Below are 16,763 nucleotides of genomic sequence, written 5' to 3'. Positions count from 1 at the left end.
TGCCCACATCCAGCTGTGCGCGACTTTGCGAAATCCTCAATGCGAAACCCGAAAAACTATTTAAGCTGATGGGATGCGATGCCCATGCCCCCAGTCTCTCTCTCTCTCTCTCTGTTGCTTCCCAAAAAAAAAAAAAACCGCTTAAAGTCTATTTTTATACATATATATATGTTGTCCTACTTGTGTTGACTCGTGTTCATGTTCGTGTAGCTTTGTGTGTTCCACTCAATCCGCAAGAAATTATCCTACTCCAACAAGCACTCCAGCACTCCCCAACTTTTGCAATCCGGCAGCTAACACACCTGACCGCCGCACAGCTGAACAACACACCGCGTGCCCAGCTGGACACGATATTCTTCAATCGAGTGACAAAGACCGGCAGCGAAAAGATGATGGAGTTGCTCAAGATCCTGGGCAAGCGGAATGGCTTCGAGGCCCGGCGCGATGTCGAGGGCTTCTACGAAGTGGTCCTCATGGATCCCACCTATGCAAAGAACTTCCTACACAGCGATGTGCTAAACAGCACGGGAGCCAACACGTATACCAAGCATGTGGCCTTCATCGACTTTGATCTCTTGAATGAGCCCTGGCCCATCTACATAAACTTGGTGCGCGATCCCATCGAGCGTTTGGTCAGCTGGTTCTACTATGCCCGGGCCCCCTGGTATCTGGCCGAGCGGAGGGAAACCTTTGGCGAAAAGGCTGTTCTGCCCAGCGTGGAGTGGGTCAGGAAGGACTTCAATGAATGCATCGAAGAGCACGATCCGGAATGTGTGTACGAGCAAATGGAAATGGGAAATCTGGGCGATCATCGAAGGCAGTCGTTATTCTTTTGTGGTCACACGACCTCCGTGTGCATGTGAGTAGCAGTCGAGATAGGATCTCAGGGGGCATCTCAGTATTTTGCGATGGTAGTCGATGAGTTGTGGGGGGAATAGCTAGAGATCTTTGGGGTACGTTGGGCAAAGCAAAGAGGATTGCTTGTGACATTTTATGATCCTAAAAGCACTCTGAGCTTTAGAGTATACATCTATTTATGTATATATGCCTTAGATCTCTTCAATCCCTATCCCAGCGCAACACCATCAATCTGCTCTAGCAACTGTAGAATACCCCATCAAAAGTACACCCGATGTATGTACAATCCCAAATACACTTTCTGCAGGCCCTTCAACTCGCACGAGGCGATGCAGCGGGCCAAACGGAATGTGGAGGAGCACTACGCTGTTGTGGGCACATGGGAGGATACAAACACCACTCTGACTGTACTGGAGGGCTACATACCGAAGTACTTTGCCGGCGCCAAGGAAGAGTACTATGCTCTGCGCAGCCGGCTGGGAAATGTTAATCGCAACAATTTCAGGCCCACACTGAGCGAGAAGGCGAGGGCCCTGCTCGCGCGGAACCTGACTAGGGAGATTGAGTTGTATCAGTTTATCAGGCATCGACTGTATAAGCAGTATATCGCATTGAGGCTGGACCTAGATCCGAAGCTGAGGGAAGCAAATTAGTTGATTAGTGATAGTGTTTCAAGAGTAAAATAAACTGTGTTAATTTTCGTACTGCTTGATCTTTCGGTATTTCCTAACCACGTCCTAGCTTGGGTAAACTTTCGATTGGGTTAGTCGCTCTCTCTCGATAGACGAGATGCTAATTCGGCCTACCATTTGCATGTAGCTACGTGGATACAATGTGCATGATCGCCGGAGCAGCGAGGAGGAACCAAAGCATGAAGAGGGACACGGACATGGACACCACCACGATCATCACTCGAAGCAGCACCAGCATCAGGTGCCTCACAAGGCGCACCTGCACAAGGCCCCACATGACAAACAATTGGCCCTGCCCGAGGAGAAGCCCCTCCAAGATGAGGCTAACTATGGGGACGATGAAGATGATGATGATGAAGATGAGGACGATGCTGATGATGATGAAAAGCATGATAGTATTGATGGCATTGATGGGTTCAATTTGCAAGCCGATTTACTGAACAATACCAAATACGCCGAAGTAGATTTCGTGTTCTTCAATCGCGTACCGAAGGTAGGCAGCCAATCGCTGATGGAGCTGATGGCACGCCTGGGCAAGATCAATGGGTTCAACCATGCCCGGAACAAGGGCGGTGCCCACGAAACCGTCTTGATGAACAAGCAGCACCAAAGCGATCTGCTTTCCGATCTCCTAACGCGCCCCAAGCCCCACATCTACAGCCAGCACATAGCCTACATCAACTTCACCAGATTCCATCTACCGCGTCCGATCTACATTAATCTTGTACGCGATCCCATCGATCGCATCATCAGCTGGCATTACTACATACGTGCCCGCTGGTACTATCGCGACATGCAGGCCAAACTGGGGGACAAGGCCCCGGCCATGCCTTCGGACGAGTTCCTAGACATGGACCTGGACACATGCGTCCGCAACAAAGATCGCCACTGTACTTTCAATCAAATGCAGATCAAGAACGAAGCGGGTGATCACCGTCGTCAGACTTTATTCTTCTGCGGCATGAATCAGAAGTTGTGCATGTAAGTAGGCAGTAGATAGGGCAGTAGATACTCGTAGCTCCCTCTGATCTTATCCCAACTGCAATCCCTGTTAGGCCCTTCAATTCGGAGATGGCCATGCAGAAGGCCAAGCGCACTGTGGAATCGGAATATGCCGTGGTTGGCACCTGGGAGGACACAAATATCACGCTGGCCGTGCTGGAGGCCTATATACCACGATATTTCCGTAATGCCAAGGTGGCCTACTATCGTAAGCACTCTGACTAACTTTACTTTGCCACGAGACTTGACAGAACTTAACTTTTAGTGGGCAAAGATCGTCTGTCCCGCGTTAATCGCAATAATGTCACACGCATCGTGAGCGACGAAACACGCCTGATCCTGAGGAAGAATCTGACCAACGAGATCGAGTTCTACGAATTCTGCAAACAGCGTCTGTACCTGCAGTATGCCGCTCTAAGTCATGGCAAGGGCTTCGGGGAAGACGACTATCTGCTGGTGCCAGAGCAGCGCAACGACTACAACGAGGAGGAGTATTAGGGACAGAACAGAGCAAGAATAGAATCGCGTAGGAACAAATTTCGATTAGACCTAAGCTAAGCCATGTCCACTGTATGATTAAACATTTCAGGACTATATAGTACACAATAATGTTTTGATTGCTTTTTGTGTGAATCTCTTGCTATGGCTTTGTGTGTGTGTGTGTCTGTTTCTCCATGTATATAGCATCTCTATGATGTCTGTCTTTTATGGTTACCTTTTGCGGTGCGCATCTACTACTCTACCCATGACCTTTTGCAGCTGTGGCGTCTGAACCCAAAGTTCCTGAACAACACCAAATACCATACCAGAGATATACTCTTCTTCAATCGAGTACCCAAGACGGGCAGCGAGACCCTCATTGAGCTGATGCTCCGCCTGGGCGAACGCAATCACTTTCAGAACGCACGATCGCCATTCGCAAAGCCCACCGGAGTCTATTGGTCGTTTGAGAAACAAAAAGAGGAGGCCCACCGCATTCTGGATCTGATGGAGGAGGATGCTTTCGCCTATGCCGAGCATGCCAACTATGTGAACTTTCGACAGTTTCACCTGCCCCAACCCATCTATATCAATTTGGTAGGAGCAGGAGCAGGAGGAGGAGCTGGCGTTTGTTTATTGTGTGTTGTTCCTCAAAACTTCCCCAATTCCCTTATTTGTGCAGGTTCGAGACCCTGTGGAGAGGGTTATTAGCTGGTACTACTATAAGCGTACGCCGTGGAATTCGCTGCAAATGTTCAAAATTACCGGAAAATTTGAAAATCGTACCCATTATACGAAAAACTTTGAGGATTGCGTGCTGAGCCACGACTTCGAATGTCGCTATGATTACGGCCTGAACTTCAAAGACGATCCAGCCGATCATAAGCGGCAGAGTTTGTTCTTCTGCGGACATGCCCCCTTATGCGAGTAGGTAGTCCCGGATCCATTCTAAGTTAATCATTTCCTCTCACATTAAGATGATTTCTCTTTGAACGCCAAGACCCTTCAATACGCCCTCGGCCGTGGCCCGGGCCAAGCAGAATGTTGAGCGTGACTTTTCGGTTATTGGCTCCTGGGAGGATGTGAATGTTACCCTGGCCGTGCTCGAGCATTTTATACCACGTTTCTTTAGGGGCAGTACCGACCTGTATTATGGTAAACCTTACTTATAGTTCCTTGGGGCTTGGCTTGACCGAGAATTAAATTGTCCATTGTCCACTTTCCTGCAGAACCCGTCAAAGGCCTGGCCTTCAAGAAGCGCAACACAAACCACTGGAAACCAAAGATCAGTGAACGGATCAAGAGAATAATGCGGGCCAATTTCACGCAAGAATACGAGTTCTATCACTTCTGCAAGCAGCGCTTGTATCGGCAATATTTCTCAATAAATAGACACTTGGATCTGTGATTATATCACATTATTTGTTTAATTTTGATTATTGAGTAGGATAAGAACAAAGATTGGATCAAGTAATCAAGAGCTTCAGCGGTCTTTTCTGTTCCACTAACTTTACTCATTCAATGCATCTGTAATTCTAGCCTAGAAGTTTTCATCTGCGTTTTTTTCTGCTGTTAAGGAATTCGAATTATTTCTTTCACATTTAAGCTGGTTGATCTTGTTCCTGTCCGACTGAATAATACACCCAAAGCCGAACGGGAGTTCGTATTCTTTAATCGAATTGAAAAGACGGGAAGTCAGTCGATGACCCGCCTAATAAATCAATTGGGCCTGCTGAACGGCTATGAGACATTCCGCAATGTGATACAACCAAAAAGGGCAATGACAGAGAACTTTGAGGAGCAAAGGGAATTCGTGCATCAGCTAACGGAACTGTCCGAACCGTCGGTCTATGTGGAGCACGCAAACTGGGTGAACTTCACGGTACACGACATGCCCCGGCCCATCTACATCAACCTGGTGCGCCATCCCATAGAGAAGGTGATCAGTGCCTATTACTACCTGCGCCACCCAAAGATCGTGGGCCAGTCCGTGAGACGCAACCCCAATAAAATAGTCCAGGATAAAACGTACTATGATATGAAATTCAACGACTGTGTGAAGCAGAGGATATCCCCCCACTGTGTGTTCGATGCCCACAATCGTTTCAACGGCGACTGGCGAAGATTCGCCTTGAAGTTGTGCGGTAATGCGCAGATTTGCGAGTAGGTTTTCCCTATAGAGAAACCCCCTTTCTACTTTCTCTGCAGGCATAATTCCCTTCCATTGCTATCGTTATTTAGGCAGTTAAACTCCGAGGCTACAATGCAAATGGCCAAGATGCATGTGGAAAGGGAATACTCTGTAGTGGGCACCTGGGAGCAGACGAATATCACACTGGCCGTACTCGAGGCCTACATACCGCGTTTCTTTACGGGTGCCACGAAGGTCTATTACTGTAGGTCCCCACTGATTTGCTAAATGTGCTTCGAACTCATTGATATATTTTCACTAGCCCAAACCAAAAAATTTACGGTAAACACGACCCCACATGACAACAGTCTGGATGAGGAAGTGGAGCGCTATCTCAAGGACAGCTTCAAATTTGAGCTTGAGTTGTACCAGTTCATCATGCAGCGCCTGTACATGCAATATATAGCCATTAATAAGAACCAATTCATGGACATTCCTATCTAGGCAACTGATAAACTTATAAGACTAAAACATTTTTTACATAAGATGAAATGATATGATACGAGTACCAATAGCATACTATACACACAAATTTCCCGCGAGTCTTTCTCTCTTTCGATACTAATCCTTTGTCGAGCATTTGGTTGGCTTGGATGCTTGAACCCACCATCACATGTGCGCCTCTCTGCAGTCTTTGTCTCTCTTTCTCTCTCTCTCTCTCTGTGCAACATCCTCCCACTCAAAGGTGTGCGTGTGCCTTTGCAGATCCTTCAGTTAAACGCACAAGACCTGAACAATACCCCCAAGGCTGACATCGACGTGCTCTTCTTCAATCGCGTACCCAAGACGGGCAGTATGCAGCTAATCGAGCTGATGCGTCAGCTTGGCAAAGTCCACGACTATGAGGTGGAAAAGGATCCCCAAAACGGTGGCGTCCTACCTATCCTTGAGCTGCCCGAGCAGAGCGATATGATCGAGAATATAGTCAACCTGGAGGATGGCACTGTCTTTGCCAGTCACGTCAACTATCTAAATTTCACAAAGAACGAACAGCCCCGTCCCATCTACATCAATATGGTGCGCGATCCGGTCGATCGGGTGGTCAGTTGGTATTACTATATTCGCGCCCCATGGATCTTTGTGCCCGGCCGCAGGCGCAGCAATCGGGAAATGCCCAATCCCAAATGGGTAAACACCGAGTACGATCAGTGTGTGTTGAGTGGCGAGAAGGTCTGCACCTACATCGAGGGTTCGCTCCTGGAGCATGTGGGGGATCATCGCAGGCAGATCCTATTTTTCTGCGGTCACGATGAGTTCAAGTGCACGTGAGTGTTGTCAGGCTTCCTTCTCTCATTCTGTCAGTCACAATGCAAGACCCTCCCTACCACCCCCTTAGACCTTTCAACTCTCGTCTGGCCCTGCAAATTGCCAAACTGAATGTGGAGCGGGAGTACGCTGTTGTGGGCACCTGGGAACATACGAACGAGACTCTTGCTGTCCTGGAAGCCTACGTACCCCGCTACTTTGCGGACGCTTCCAAAATGTACTACTGTAAGTCGGTTCGGACGAGACAAATATCTTGGGTAACCTAAGAAACTGCTTGATTACAGCTGGTCTGCATGCGGAGAAGCAGAACGATAACCCCATGAAGCCCCACATATCGCAGGAGATTCTCGATATGGTTCGTCGGAATTTCACGCGTGAAATCGAATTCTATCAATTCTGTCGCCAGCGCTTGCACAAGCAATATCTAGCACTGAAACTGAACGATCTTAGGCGCGTGGACAAGTCTTTGATTCAATTGGAGGCGGCCAATGATATGGCTATCAGGAACTAGAAATACTTAGGTTAAAAAGTAAATTAATAAAGCAAAGGAGAAGTACTTTGAGGGCTTACTTATATTACGATTAGGGGTTAGGGCAAGGCATAACTTTTATTCCGCTTAAATGAAACTCTTGAAAGGTTTCCACCTATCGCTTAATAACCCGATCTAAAGAGGGCAAATCTATTGCGTATCTCTCCCTCTCTCTGTCTCTCTCGCTCTCTCTCTGGATCTTAAAAAGGTAATAACTCTGGGACCCATTGAACTAAGAGCTAACCATGGCCCATCACTGATCAATCCCTGCTATCATATCTATATAGCTCAACCATCTGAGCGCAACGAGGCTGAACAATACTCGTAACGCTGATATCGATGTTCTGTTCTTCAATCGCGCCGCCAAAGTAGGCAGCGAGGCTATGCTGGAGCTGTTGCAAGCTCTGGAAAACTATCACGATGATTTAACCCTTGACAGAACGGGTCTCTCAAAACCCACTTCCCGTCAGTTGAAGAAAAACGACCAGCGTGACATGGCTGAATATGTCGCTGACCTGGAAGAGGGCTCCATTTACATAGAGCACATCAACTGGATAGACTTTGACGAGTTCGATCAGCCCAAACCGATCTATATAAACATGGTGCGGGATCCGGTGGAACGGGTCATCAGCTGGTTCTTCTACGCACGCGGTTCCTATAAGAATGCAATCGAGTACCGGAAAAAGCCTAATTTGAAGATAAAGAAGGAGTCGTGGTATAAGAAAAACTTTAATGAATGTGTCAAGAGCGGGGATCCGGAATGTCAGTATATACCCCATACGGTCAAGGATGCCGTGCCCAATTTTAAAAGACAAACCCTGTTCTATTGTGGTCATCACGATGATTGTATGTAAGTACAAAATGGATAAGGGAATATGGAGTTATAAATGGGTTTCTACTGCAAGGAAGTAGAGCTAATAGAGCGCTCATCTTTTAGTCCCTTCAATTCGCCGACTGCCGTGCAAATGGCCAAGGAGCATGTGGAACGGGACTATGCAGTCGTGGGAAGCTGGGAGGACACGAACATTACATTGACCGTCCTCGAGCGCTATATACCGCGATTCTTTCGCGGCGCCAAGCTGATGTACGAGAGTAGGTCAAACCATTTAAAAGTATAGCACATTCCCTTATTGAACTCGAATACCCCCATCCAACTTCTAAACAGTGAACAATAACAAGATCGTCAATCGGAACAAGAACAAACGAAAGCCGTTCATAGAGCCCGAGGTGAAGGCTATGATACGCAGGAATTTCACGAATGAGTACGAGTTCTACTACTTCTGCAAGCAGCGTCTGTACAAGCAGTACTTGGCCCTCAACCTCAACGAGCTGGAAAGGCATGGTCTTCTGAATTAGTTGAGAGAATTAACTGGGAGGCTAGACTAGACGTTAGCTGGTGATATACAAATACTTTCGAACAAATTTCCACTTAAATAAACAGTAGATACTTTAGACTAGACCACACTCTGTGTACTCTGTAAATCCATCTTGTGTGTCTCATCCTTTGTTGTGTAGCATGGCCCCGAACCGCTTCTAAACCCTAACCCTATCCCCTCAGTTAGATGGCCTAACGCCGCGTCGACTCAACAACACAGCCAAGGCCGAAATGGATCGCCTGTTCTTTCCGCGCTGTGCCAAAGTTGGTAGCGAGGCCCTAATGGAGTTCATGCAACATCTGCAGGATATCAACCACTTCCGAATCGACGTTAACGGAGTGGATAGACGCACCAGTCGCACCTTGAATGCCATGAGGCAGGAGGAAATGGCCGCGTATATCTATAACATGGACGAAGGCTCCGTCTATATCGAGCACACAAACTGGATCGACTTTAACGCCTATAACCTGCCCAAGCCGATCTTCATCAATATGGTGCGCGATCCAGTGGAGCGCATGATCAGCTGGTACTACTACATACGCAACTCCTATCGCAATGCTATATTCTATAGGAAAAATCCGTTGGCACCCATCAAGCCAACAGCCTGGTTCAAGAAGAGCTTCAACGATTGCGTTCGCAGCGGCGACCAGGAGTGCCAGTATATTCCACTGACCGTGAAGGATGCGGTGCCCAATTTTAAGAGACAATCGATATTTTTCTGCGGACACGAGCCGGATTGTCTGTGAGTTCGTCTCCAAAAAGCCATGAGATGCACGCGAAGTCATGCTCAACCTTGACCTTGACCCTTTCAGGCCCTTTAACTCGCCCCTGGCCGTTCAGATAGCCAAGCGTAGAGTCGAAACTGAGTTCGCTGTGGTGGGCACTTGGGAGGAGACAAATATCACCTTAGCCGTGCTGGAGCACTATATACCCCGATATTTCGCTCGTGCCACAATGATCTATAAGAGTAAGAAAATCCCGACAGATAGAGAGAGTTAGCATATGATCCATCTTGTTTCCAGTCTATCAGGACAGTATAATAAATCGCAATCGGAACAATCGCAAGCCCCATGTGGATGCAGATGTCCGGGCCATGGTCAGGCGAAACTTTACCCATGAGTATGACTTCTACTACTTCTGCAAGCAGCGTCTCTATATGCAGTATATCGCCCTGAAACGCACAGAGTTGGAGCGTTACTCACATCTATAAGTTCTCTTCTTATTTTTTTTTTGACTGAATTTCCTTTAGTTTTTGTTAGTTTCTCAGTAATTTTTTAATTAAAAACTCAATAGACATTGTTACTAACCGTAGTTGAGAAATGTTAGCCTCCAAACTCATGGGAACCAGTCGTCTAACCCCATGATATTACTGAAAACCCCAGCTCGCATCTCTGAGCAGCGAGAGGCTGAACAACACCCGACACGCACGGCTCGAGGTGGTCTTCTTCAACCGCGGCGCCAAGGTGGGTAGTGAGGCACTGATGCAGCTGACCGAGACGATGGCACCACTCAATAATATGACCGTGGTGACCAAGGGACCGATTGACATTAATGCACGTATCCGTGCCCCCAGAGAGCGAATGCTTCAAGCTGTTTGGGTGGCGGATCTAGAGCCCGGAACTATCTACATCGAACACTGCAATTGGCTGGACTTTCACAGATATCAGCTGCCCAAGCCCATCTACATAAACCTGGTTCGTGACCCCGTCGAGCGGATGATCAGCTGGTTCTACTACATCCGCAGTGGCTACCGTAATGCCATTATTCACAACCGTTTCCCCAACACGACCTTGAAATCGGAAAAGTGGTTTAAGAAGAGCTACAACCAATGCGTCCGCAGCGGTGATCCCGAGTGTCAGTATGTGCCCGACAGTATAAAGGACACGGTTGGGGATTATAAGAGGCAATCGCTGTTCTACTGCGGCAACAATCGGGAGTGCCTGTAAGTAGCCTCTAAGGGAGGATTTGACTACCTTTAGAAAAAGACTTAGCTGAAAGTGTTTTCCAGGCCCTTTGACTCGCCTCACGCCATTCAGCTGGCCAAGAGGAATGTGGAACGGGATTACGCAGTGGTGGGCAGCTGGGAGGATACCAATATAACCCTGGCCGTGCTCGAAGCATACATACCCAGATTCTTCAGGGGAGCCAGGCAGGTCTTTGAGTGTAGGTTGGCGTTGGCTAGCATTCTGTTTTGCTTGAACATTTTCCTCTGGGATTGCCTCTGGGATAATTAGTTTAGCATACACTATCAAAAACTCTGTGTTTCATCCAGCCATATTCTTGTGCTTGTGTCTGTCTTTATTTTGGACCTCAGTACAAACCGAAAACCTTCCCAGCTACGACGAGTCAGACCAATTTATCTGAACAATACACGATTTGCCGGCCTTGAGGTGATCGTCTTCAATCGCCCAACCCGAGTGTGCACAGAGCAAATGATGCCCCTACTGCGGCAGCTCTCTACCATGAACGACATGAATGTGGTGCTCAATGGACCAGTGCGAACCATGAACCGAACCCGCACCGAGAAACAACAGGAGACCGAAATTGCTTGGACAACCGAATTAGAGAGTGGAACGCTCTATATAGCCCATTCCAATTGGCTGGACTTTAAGTCGTTCGGTTACAAGAAGCCCATATACCTGTCGATGGTGAGAGATCCCATAGATCGTGTGGTGCACGACTATTATAAGCGTCATTCGAGGACGAAGCGTCAGATCTATCGCCGCATGTTTCCAGGACAACGTGAGAGACCCGAAGAATGGTACCTCCAGAGCTTTAATCAGTGCGTTCGAAACGGCAGCCCAGAGTGCCAGTTTATCCAGCACTCGGTCACGGACTATGTGGAGGACTTCAAGAGGCAGTCACTATTCTTCTGCGGCAATCATCTGAATTGTTTGTGAGTAGAGTGGGGAATCAAGGATCAACTGAAGTGTGCCTATGTCTATCCCATCTGTAGACCCTTCAACTCGCCCCATGCTGTCCAAGAGGCGAAAAGTCGTGTGGAGAAGGAGTACTCTGTGGTGGGAACTTGGGAGGAGAAAAACATTACCCTGACTGTTCTGGAGAAGTATGTCCCTAGGTTCTTCAATCACGCTCGTTTTCTGTACAAGTGTAGGTAGTCCCAGGGGTTTAAAGTGTTCAAGCAGCTCAAGTACCCCCCAAGTGGCATTATACTATATGGAATATCCTCTTTCAGTGCACAGTAATAGCATACGAAACCGGAATCGCAACAATCGCAAGCCCCGCGTAGATCCAGACGTTAGGGAAATGGTGAGACGGAACTTTACCAATGAGTATGAGTTCTATTATTTCTGCAAGCAGCGTCTGTACAAACAATATTTGGCCCTGCAACTCGAAGATAACCTTCGCTAAGGAAATACATACTTCGACTCAATATTAACCAAAGAATTTTTAGAATGTTCTCATATCTTCCAAATAAATACAGTTGGTGCCAAAACAATTGTGTCTTTTATTAGGTGTAAGAAAAATCTCTTAGGTCAAGACCCCCCTTAATACCCCTTAATGCATATCAAACACCAAGGATCTGCAGGTAAATAATGAGAGGAAAAAAAAGATGACACAAATGTGAGATCCTAGTTTTATTCGAACCAAACGCTTTCTCCATTCACAGATGTCGTCGCTCAATGTTCGGGACCTGAACAACACCCGGCTGGCGCAAATGGAACTGGTGTTCTTCAATCGAGTGCCAAAGGTTGGCAGTCAGACATTTATGGAGCTCCTCCGACGTCTATCTGAGCGTAACAACTTTCAATTCCATCGCGATGCAGTGCAAAAGGTGGAGACCATCCGCCTGGCCGAGGATCAGCAGCAGGAAATGGCCGAGGTTATCAGTGAGCTGCCCGAGCCCTCGGTCTTCATCAAGCACGTGTGCTTCACCAATTTCACCAAGTTCAATCTGCCCAAGCCGATCTATCTGAATGTGGTGCGCGATCCAGTCGAGCGCGTTATCAGCTGGTTTTACTACGTGAGGGCTCCCTGGTACTTTGTGGAACGTAAGGCTGCCTTTCCCGATCTACCGCTGCCACACCCGGCATGGCTGAAGAAGGACTTTGAAACGTGTGTCCTGAGCGGAGATCAGGAGTGCACCTATACACAAGGTGTCACGGTGGAGGGCATTGGCGATCATCGCCGCCAGAGCCTGTTCTTCTGCGGCCATGACTACGAGTGCACGTGAGTGCTGCCGCCGGTCCCAAGCTATCTGAAACTAATCATCTTTCTGTATACGTTGCAGTCCCTTTAATACGGTGGGTGCCTTGGAGAAGGCCAAATTTGCTGTGGAACAGCAATATGCTGTTGTTGGGGTGCTCGAAGATCTCAATACAACGCTCTCTGTGCTGGAAAAGTATGTGCCACGATTCTTTGAGGGCGTCCGCGATATATATGCAAGTAAGTTGTCGAATAACGAGATCATAAAAACTGGGAAAACATTTGCAGAGTCAACGAACCTTAATTGAAGTGTATGAAAAACGATCCCACTCAGCTGACACATTCAGACACATTCTTTGTGCACGAATCAGCGCAATAAATGTGCGCCACTTGAGTTCGTCACATCAGAACTTGATATATCCATGTAACCACAGCTCTGTATAAACTTCTCGTCTTACAGCCAGTGCCGAGTACCTAACGAAGATCAACAAGAATAACTTTAAGCCACCCGTCAGCGAGAGTGTGAAGGATATAGTGAGACGCAACTTCACCAACGAGATCGAGTTCTATCAGTTCTGTCGCCAGAGGCTCCACAAACAATATCTGGCCGCCCATCTGCCACAGCGTATTATCACAGACTCGGCACATCAGCCCGGCCTTGGTGGTAATTAGGATCAAATATTGCAAATGCATTGTATAGACGAACAAACAAACACTCAAAATTATACTCGAAACTGTAGTCAGCTAAGAAGTTCCCCCCATTATCGTATGTTGTAGCAAATTAATTGTTTTCTCTTGTGTATATTTCAAATTGGTTATCAAAAATACATCTTATATTTATATTGATTAGTGTGTACTTAAGGTTAGAAAGACCTGAATTCGAATTGTGATGTCTTCAAGTGAACTGTTGAAATTTTTGTGTTAGTATTCTAGTTTTAAGAAAACGTATGATGATAGAATGTACTAAATAATAAATGATTATTCTAAGAACACTTCGGCTTTGGACTCTGTTTGTTGTCGAACGGGGAATAAAATCAATAATAAAACTGAGTTTTGTTCTTCAATCAATGTCTAAAAAAAATGTCAAGAGTAACACAAGAATACATACTAGGCAAACAGAAACATAAAAATGGAACATAAAAAACAACGAAAATTTCTCTCAATTCTTAGAAATTATTGTGAAGATTGTGCTGCGCATTTTCATTCCAATGTAAAGCACTTGTTGAATGTTGTTGCACTCAGACATCGATTGATTTTACGCTTCTTGCTATAAATAAAACAAAGAAATCACAAATCATTTCCGAATAATAATATAGGTAGTTTTTCATACCGCTTATCGCCATACAAAGCGAAAGCCTTATCGGGCTTCATAGTACTGCCAGGTCCCTCGATGATTCTGCTAACGGGTAAGGCATTGGCACCTGAACAATCGAGAGATGGCAGTTCGACAACGCGTTGAGGTTCACGGATATATGCGGCCATTGGATCATTTTTGACCATCTCCAGGATATAGTCATCATCCAGATTCAACCAGCCAGCGTCCTTGGATCGAAGGTCAAACATCTGCGGCGCCAAACGCTGTACCAAATCCACGAAGATCTTTTCTGCAGCTGCATTTTTTGGATGCTGATAGGCCTCAACATGGAGACGCGCTCGTGCCGCGAACAAAGTATAGATGCGATGATAGTCATCATAACGATACTCAATACGTTGGCCGTCCTGTGATATGCGTGATTTAAGAAATATATTATCAAAGTCCATCTCTTCAGGGCCGAGTATTTTGAGACGTTTATTGTCGCGTCGGAGGTAGTCCCACTTGTCCACATCCAAGCCGCAGCGATTATTGTGCACGATGTCAAAGATGTAGGCATGCCCCATCATTGGAAAGTTCAGGTACTCAGTGTCGCCCAATATTAATGCCTTTATTAGCCGAACTCCACGGCCACTACCTTCATCCCGCAAAGCCACAAGCTCCGGGTGGCGGGCATCATTGAATATGCGATCCACGCAGTCCAGAGCATTTTCCTCGTGCTATTGAATGAAAAGAACAAGAAAAAATGCAAAAAATAATAATACAAGTTCGTCCAAGACCACGAATCTTACATTGAATTTGTTATGGGAAGCTTTTTCCCAGGCATGCGACATCGGTCCGTGACCGATGTCGTGCAGGAGAGCTGCTATCTCTACCGCCTTTCGACACCAATCGGGCAGCTTAGTCTCATATTTAGAGTTGCGCTCAATAGCTCTCAAGTGCTCCTGGGCGCTTTTGTAGGTGCTGGAAGAGATCGGCTTCAGAATTAGGTCGAAATTATGATGTTTGTGAGGCTTACCCCAAACAATGATCGTAGCGTTTCTGATTAGCATGTGGTGCTATCACCCACGCCACTAGGCCTAGCTGATGAATCTTCTTCAGGCGTTGAAACAGCGGGTGCTCCACAATCTCCTGTATGTGGCTCGGCAGCTCAATAACTCCGTGCACCTCATCTTCGATAAGCATCTGAAAGGGTGGGACTTTAGACTTGCTAACTGGTTCTTTATAAACTCTAATAAATATATATATAAATCTTAGCGGCTTATAAGATCAAGCTCATGCTTCTGCCGCGACTGGCTAGCTCTAACTGATAGGAATGGGTTTCCCCCAAGTGAAGAAACTGTCACAGATCAAACCCATTTTCAGACACCACTCAGCTACACGGCACGCATACTAATGCCACAGCGCAGCTGAGGGACGCTACAGCTGGGCCGCTACCATGGCAACCACTTACATACGGGAGTACTGAATGCAGGGGAGCTTGCTGGTGCAACAGTTGTTGTTGTTGCTGGCATGGTTGTTGGGCGCCATGGTCGCGGTAGTCCCCGGAAAGAATGAGGCTGGCGGACATTCTGAATGGATTCCCGTTTCTTGATCGAACGATTGCGCGACCGAAATACAAGCTAAGCCACGGACACGACGTTTTGACGGCTTCCTCAAACTTTCAATTTATTAATGTCATCGGAAACTTGCCAAAAAAAATATATAAATATGTAACAAGTGTGACCGCGAATTTATTGATAAAGTAAAACCGTATGACCCTCAATATATACCAAAATATACCGTCTCATTTTCAAAATATACCGTAAATATGCCGAACTTACTACATCTTTGTGTAGTTGAAATGTAGCAGAATTAAAAAATCTCCGTTATTTAAACAGAATAAAAATAATAATTATTATTACTCTTGTAAGTCAATCCTATCTTTACTTATCTTTACTTAAACTTACTGACTGAACAGCGGTAAAATTCCTTCTTTCACTAGTCGACAATGGCTTAATCGTTCTCTGTCCATTACTAGCTCCATTACTAGCTCCATTACTCCATTACTAGACCTCCAGCCTTGAACTCGTAATTTTATCCGATTAATGAAATAACTTTTTATATGACTGGCTAATTTTAGGGACTCCCTCTTTTTTCATTTTGTCTAAAATTAGGTTTAAGCAGCAAAAGTTCAGCAAAATTGTACCTTTTTTGACATGGTAACTACACGATAACTACAGATAAAGTCGACTGGATAGTCGGTGGAGCTGCGCGCCAAAGTTGCATTTTTGGAAGGTCAATGCGTGATAAGAATATAAATGCAATCCAGGGATATGCATCAGTTGCTCTACGATTTGAGAGAACGGAAATGCAAAAACCTGCGAAGGAAAGTTTCTATACTCTATGTTCCTTAAAATAACTCTAAAAATTAAATTTAATAGTCTTCGTCCGTTGCGGGGGCGGAAAGATGCTGATTATGTAACAGCTACAGGATTGTGAAAGACGCAAGACAATCGATATTATAGGCAAGAAATTGTAAAGAGCATACTTTTGGGTGGAAAATGCATGTAAGTATTGGGGGCCATACCGTATCAATTTGTGTATTAAATATCATTCAATTTGTTTCTAGCACAACAAAAATACAACAAACAAAGCAGTCTATGGCGGAAAACATTACAAATTTTGCGACCAAGTGTCTCTGTCGCGAATTGTACATACTACATCGTAGTGTAGTTGACATGTAGCAGAATTCGAAAATGTCTGCAACGTGTGTTTTGTATGGACCAGTATGGACCGTTACTTTGTTATCATAGCCGTATACCCGATTTGTTTTTCCTTATCGCTGTATAAGAGATATGTATGCGGGCCAATCGGGCGTGGAATCCCTCTTGATGATAGCGAAAAAATA

At 46.1% G+C, this 16,763-nt stretch overlaps 7 protein-coding genes across 8 annotated transcripts in view; 6 read left to right on the top strand and 1 right to left on the bottom strand.

Moving 5' to 3' along the window:
• Positions 1–13,284, top strand: part of LOC6602371 (heparan sulfate 2-O-sulfotransferase pipe) — a 37,736-nt gene extending 24,452 nt beyond the window's left edge. The window contains exons 4-6 of one of the 2 annotated variants that reach the window (XM_026992744.1): positions 12,026–12,585; positions 12,647–12,801; positions 13,022–13,284. In XM_026992744.1, the coding sequence (XP_026848545.1) occupies positions 12,026–12,585; positions 12,647–12,801; positions 13,022–13,233 (927 nt within the window). In that variant the 3' untranslated portion in view covers positions 13,234–13,284. Of the gene's footprint in view, positions 1–293; positions 864–12,025; positions 12,586–12,646; positions 12,802–13,021 lie in introns of those variants that run through there. The other variant, XM_026992745.1, reaches the window with a different exon arrangement.
• On the top strand, positions 1,137–3,050 carry LOC6602370 (heparan sulfate 2-O-sulfotransferase pipe). Its single transcript, XM_026992766.1, has 4 exons — positions 1,137–1,343; positions 1,678–2,531; positions 2,606–2,760; positions 2,818–3,050. Exons 1-4 carry the CDS (start codon positions 1,137–1,139, stop codon positions 3,048–3,050), a joined length of 1,449 nt encoding a protein of 482 aa, XP_026848567.1.
• On the top strand, positions 3,114–5,667 carry LOC6602368. The gene is made up of 9 exons (XM_026992765.1): positions 3,114–3,122; positions 3,312–3,629; positions 3,715–3,959; positions 4,033–4,187; positions 4,262–4,436; positions 4,572–4,578; positions 4,639–5,195; positions 5,274–5,428; positions 5,486–5,667. Exons 1-9 carry the CDS (start codon positions 3,114–3,116, stop codon positions 5,665–5,667), a joined length of 1,803 nt encoding a protein of 600 aa, XP_026848566.1.
• On the top strand, positions 5,817–7,000 carry LOC6602367 (heparan sulfate 2-O-sulfotransferase pipe). Its single transcript, XM_026992764.1, has 4 exons — positions 5,817–5,838; positions 5,909–6,488; positions 6,560–6,714; positions 6,774–7,000. The coding sequence occupies exons 1-4, from the start codon at positions 5,817–5,819 to the stop codon at positions 6,998–7,000; spliced, it is 984 nt and encodes a 327-aa protein (XP_026848565.1).
• Positions 7,306–8,475, top strand: LOC6602366 (heparan sulfate 2-O-sulfotransferase pipe; the record flags this gene model as incomplete). The annotated part of the gene is made up of 3 exons (XM_026992763.1): positions 7,306–7,868; positions 7,956–8,110; positions 8,184–8,475. Coding segments are annotated over 3 exons (909 nt in total), but the record flags the coding sequence as incomplete, so codon positions are not given.
• LOC113566568 (heparan sulfate 2-O-sulfotransferase pipe-like) lies at positions 10,743–11,294 on the top strand (the record flags this gene model as incomplete). The annotated part of the gene is made up of 1 exon (XM_026992746.1): positions 10,743–11,294. A coding segment is annotated over one exon (552 nt), but the record flags the coding sequence as incomplete, so codon positions are not given.
• Positions 13,285–13,346: 62 nt separating the features above from the next.
• LOC6602363 (deoxynucleoside triphosphate triphosphohydrolase SAMHD1 homolog) lies at positions 13,347–15,546 on the bottom strand. Its single transcript, XM_002027358.2, has 5 exons — positions 15,327–15,546; positions 14,892–15,058; positions 14,665–14,836; positions 13,892–14,592; positions 13,347–13,828 (listed from the first exon to the last, which is right to left on the bottom strand). Exons 1-5 carry the CDS (start codon positions 15,441–15,443, stop codon positions 13,762–13,764), a joined length of 1,224 nt encoding a protein of 407 aa, XP_002027394.2. The 5' UTR covers positions 15,444–15,546; the 3' UTR covers positions 13,347–13,761.
• Positions 15,547–16,763: the final 1,217 nt, after the last annotated feature.

The sequence above is a fragment of the Drosophila persimilis genome, unplaced genomic scaffold (genome assembly GCF_003286085.1).
Source record: "Drosophila persimilis strain 14011-0111.01,24,50 unplaced genomic scaffold, DperRS2 tig00000780-arrow-arrow-pilon, whole genome shotgun sequence".
Classification (NCBI taxonomy): Eukaryota; Metazoa; Arthropoda; class Insecta; order Diptera; family Drosophilidae; genus Drosophila; species Drosophila persimilis.
This window is presented reverse-complemented; position numbering and strand designations above follow the sequence as displayed.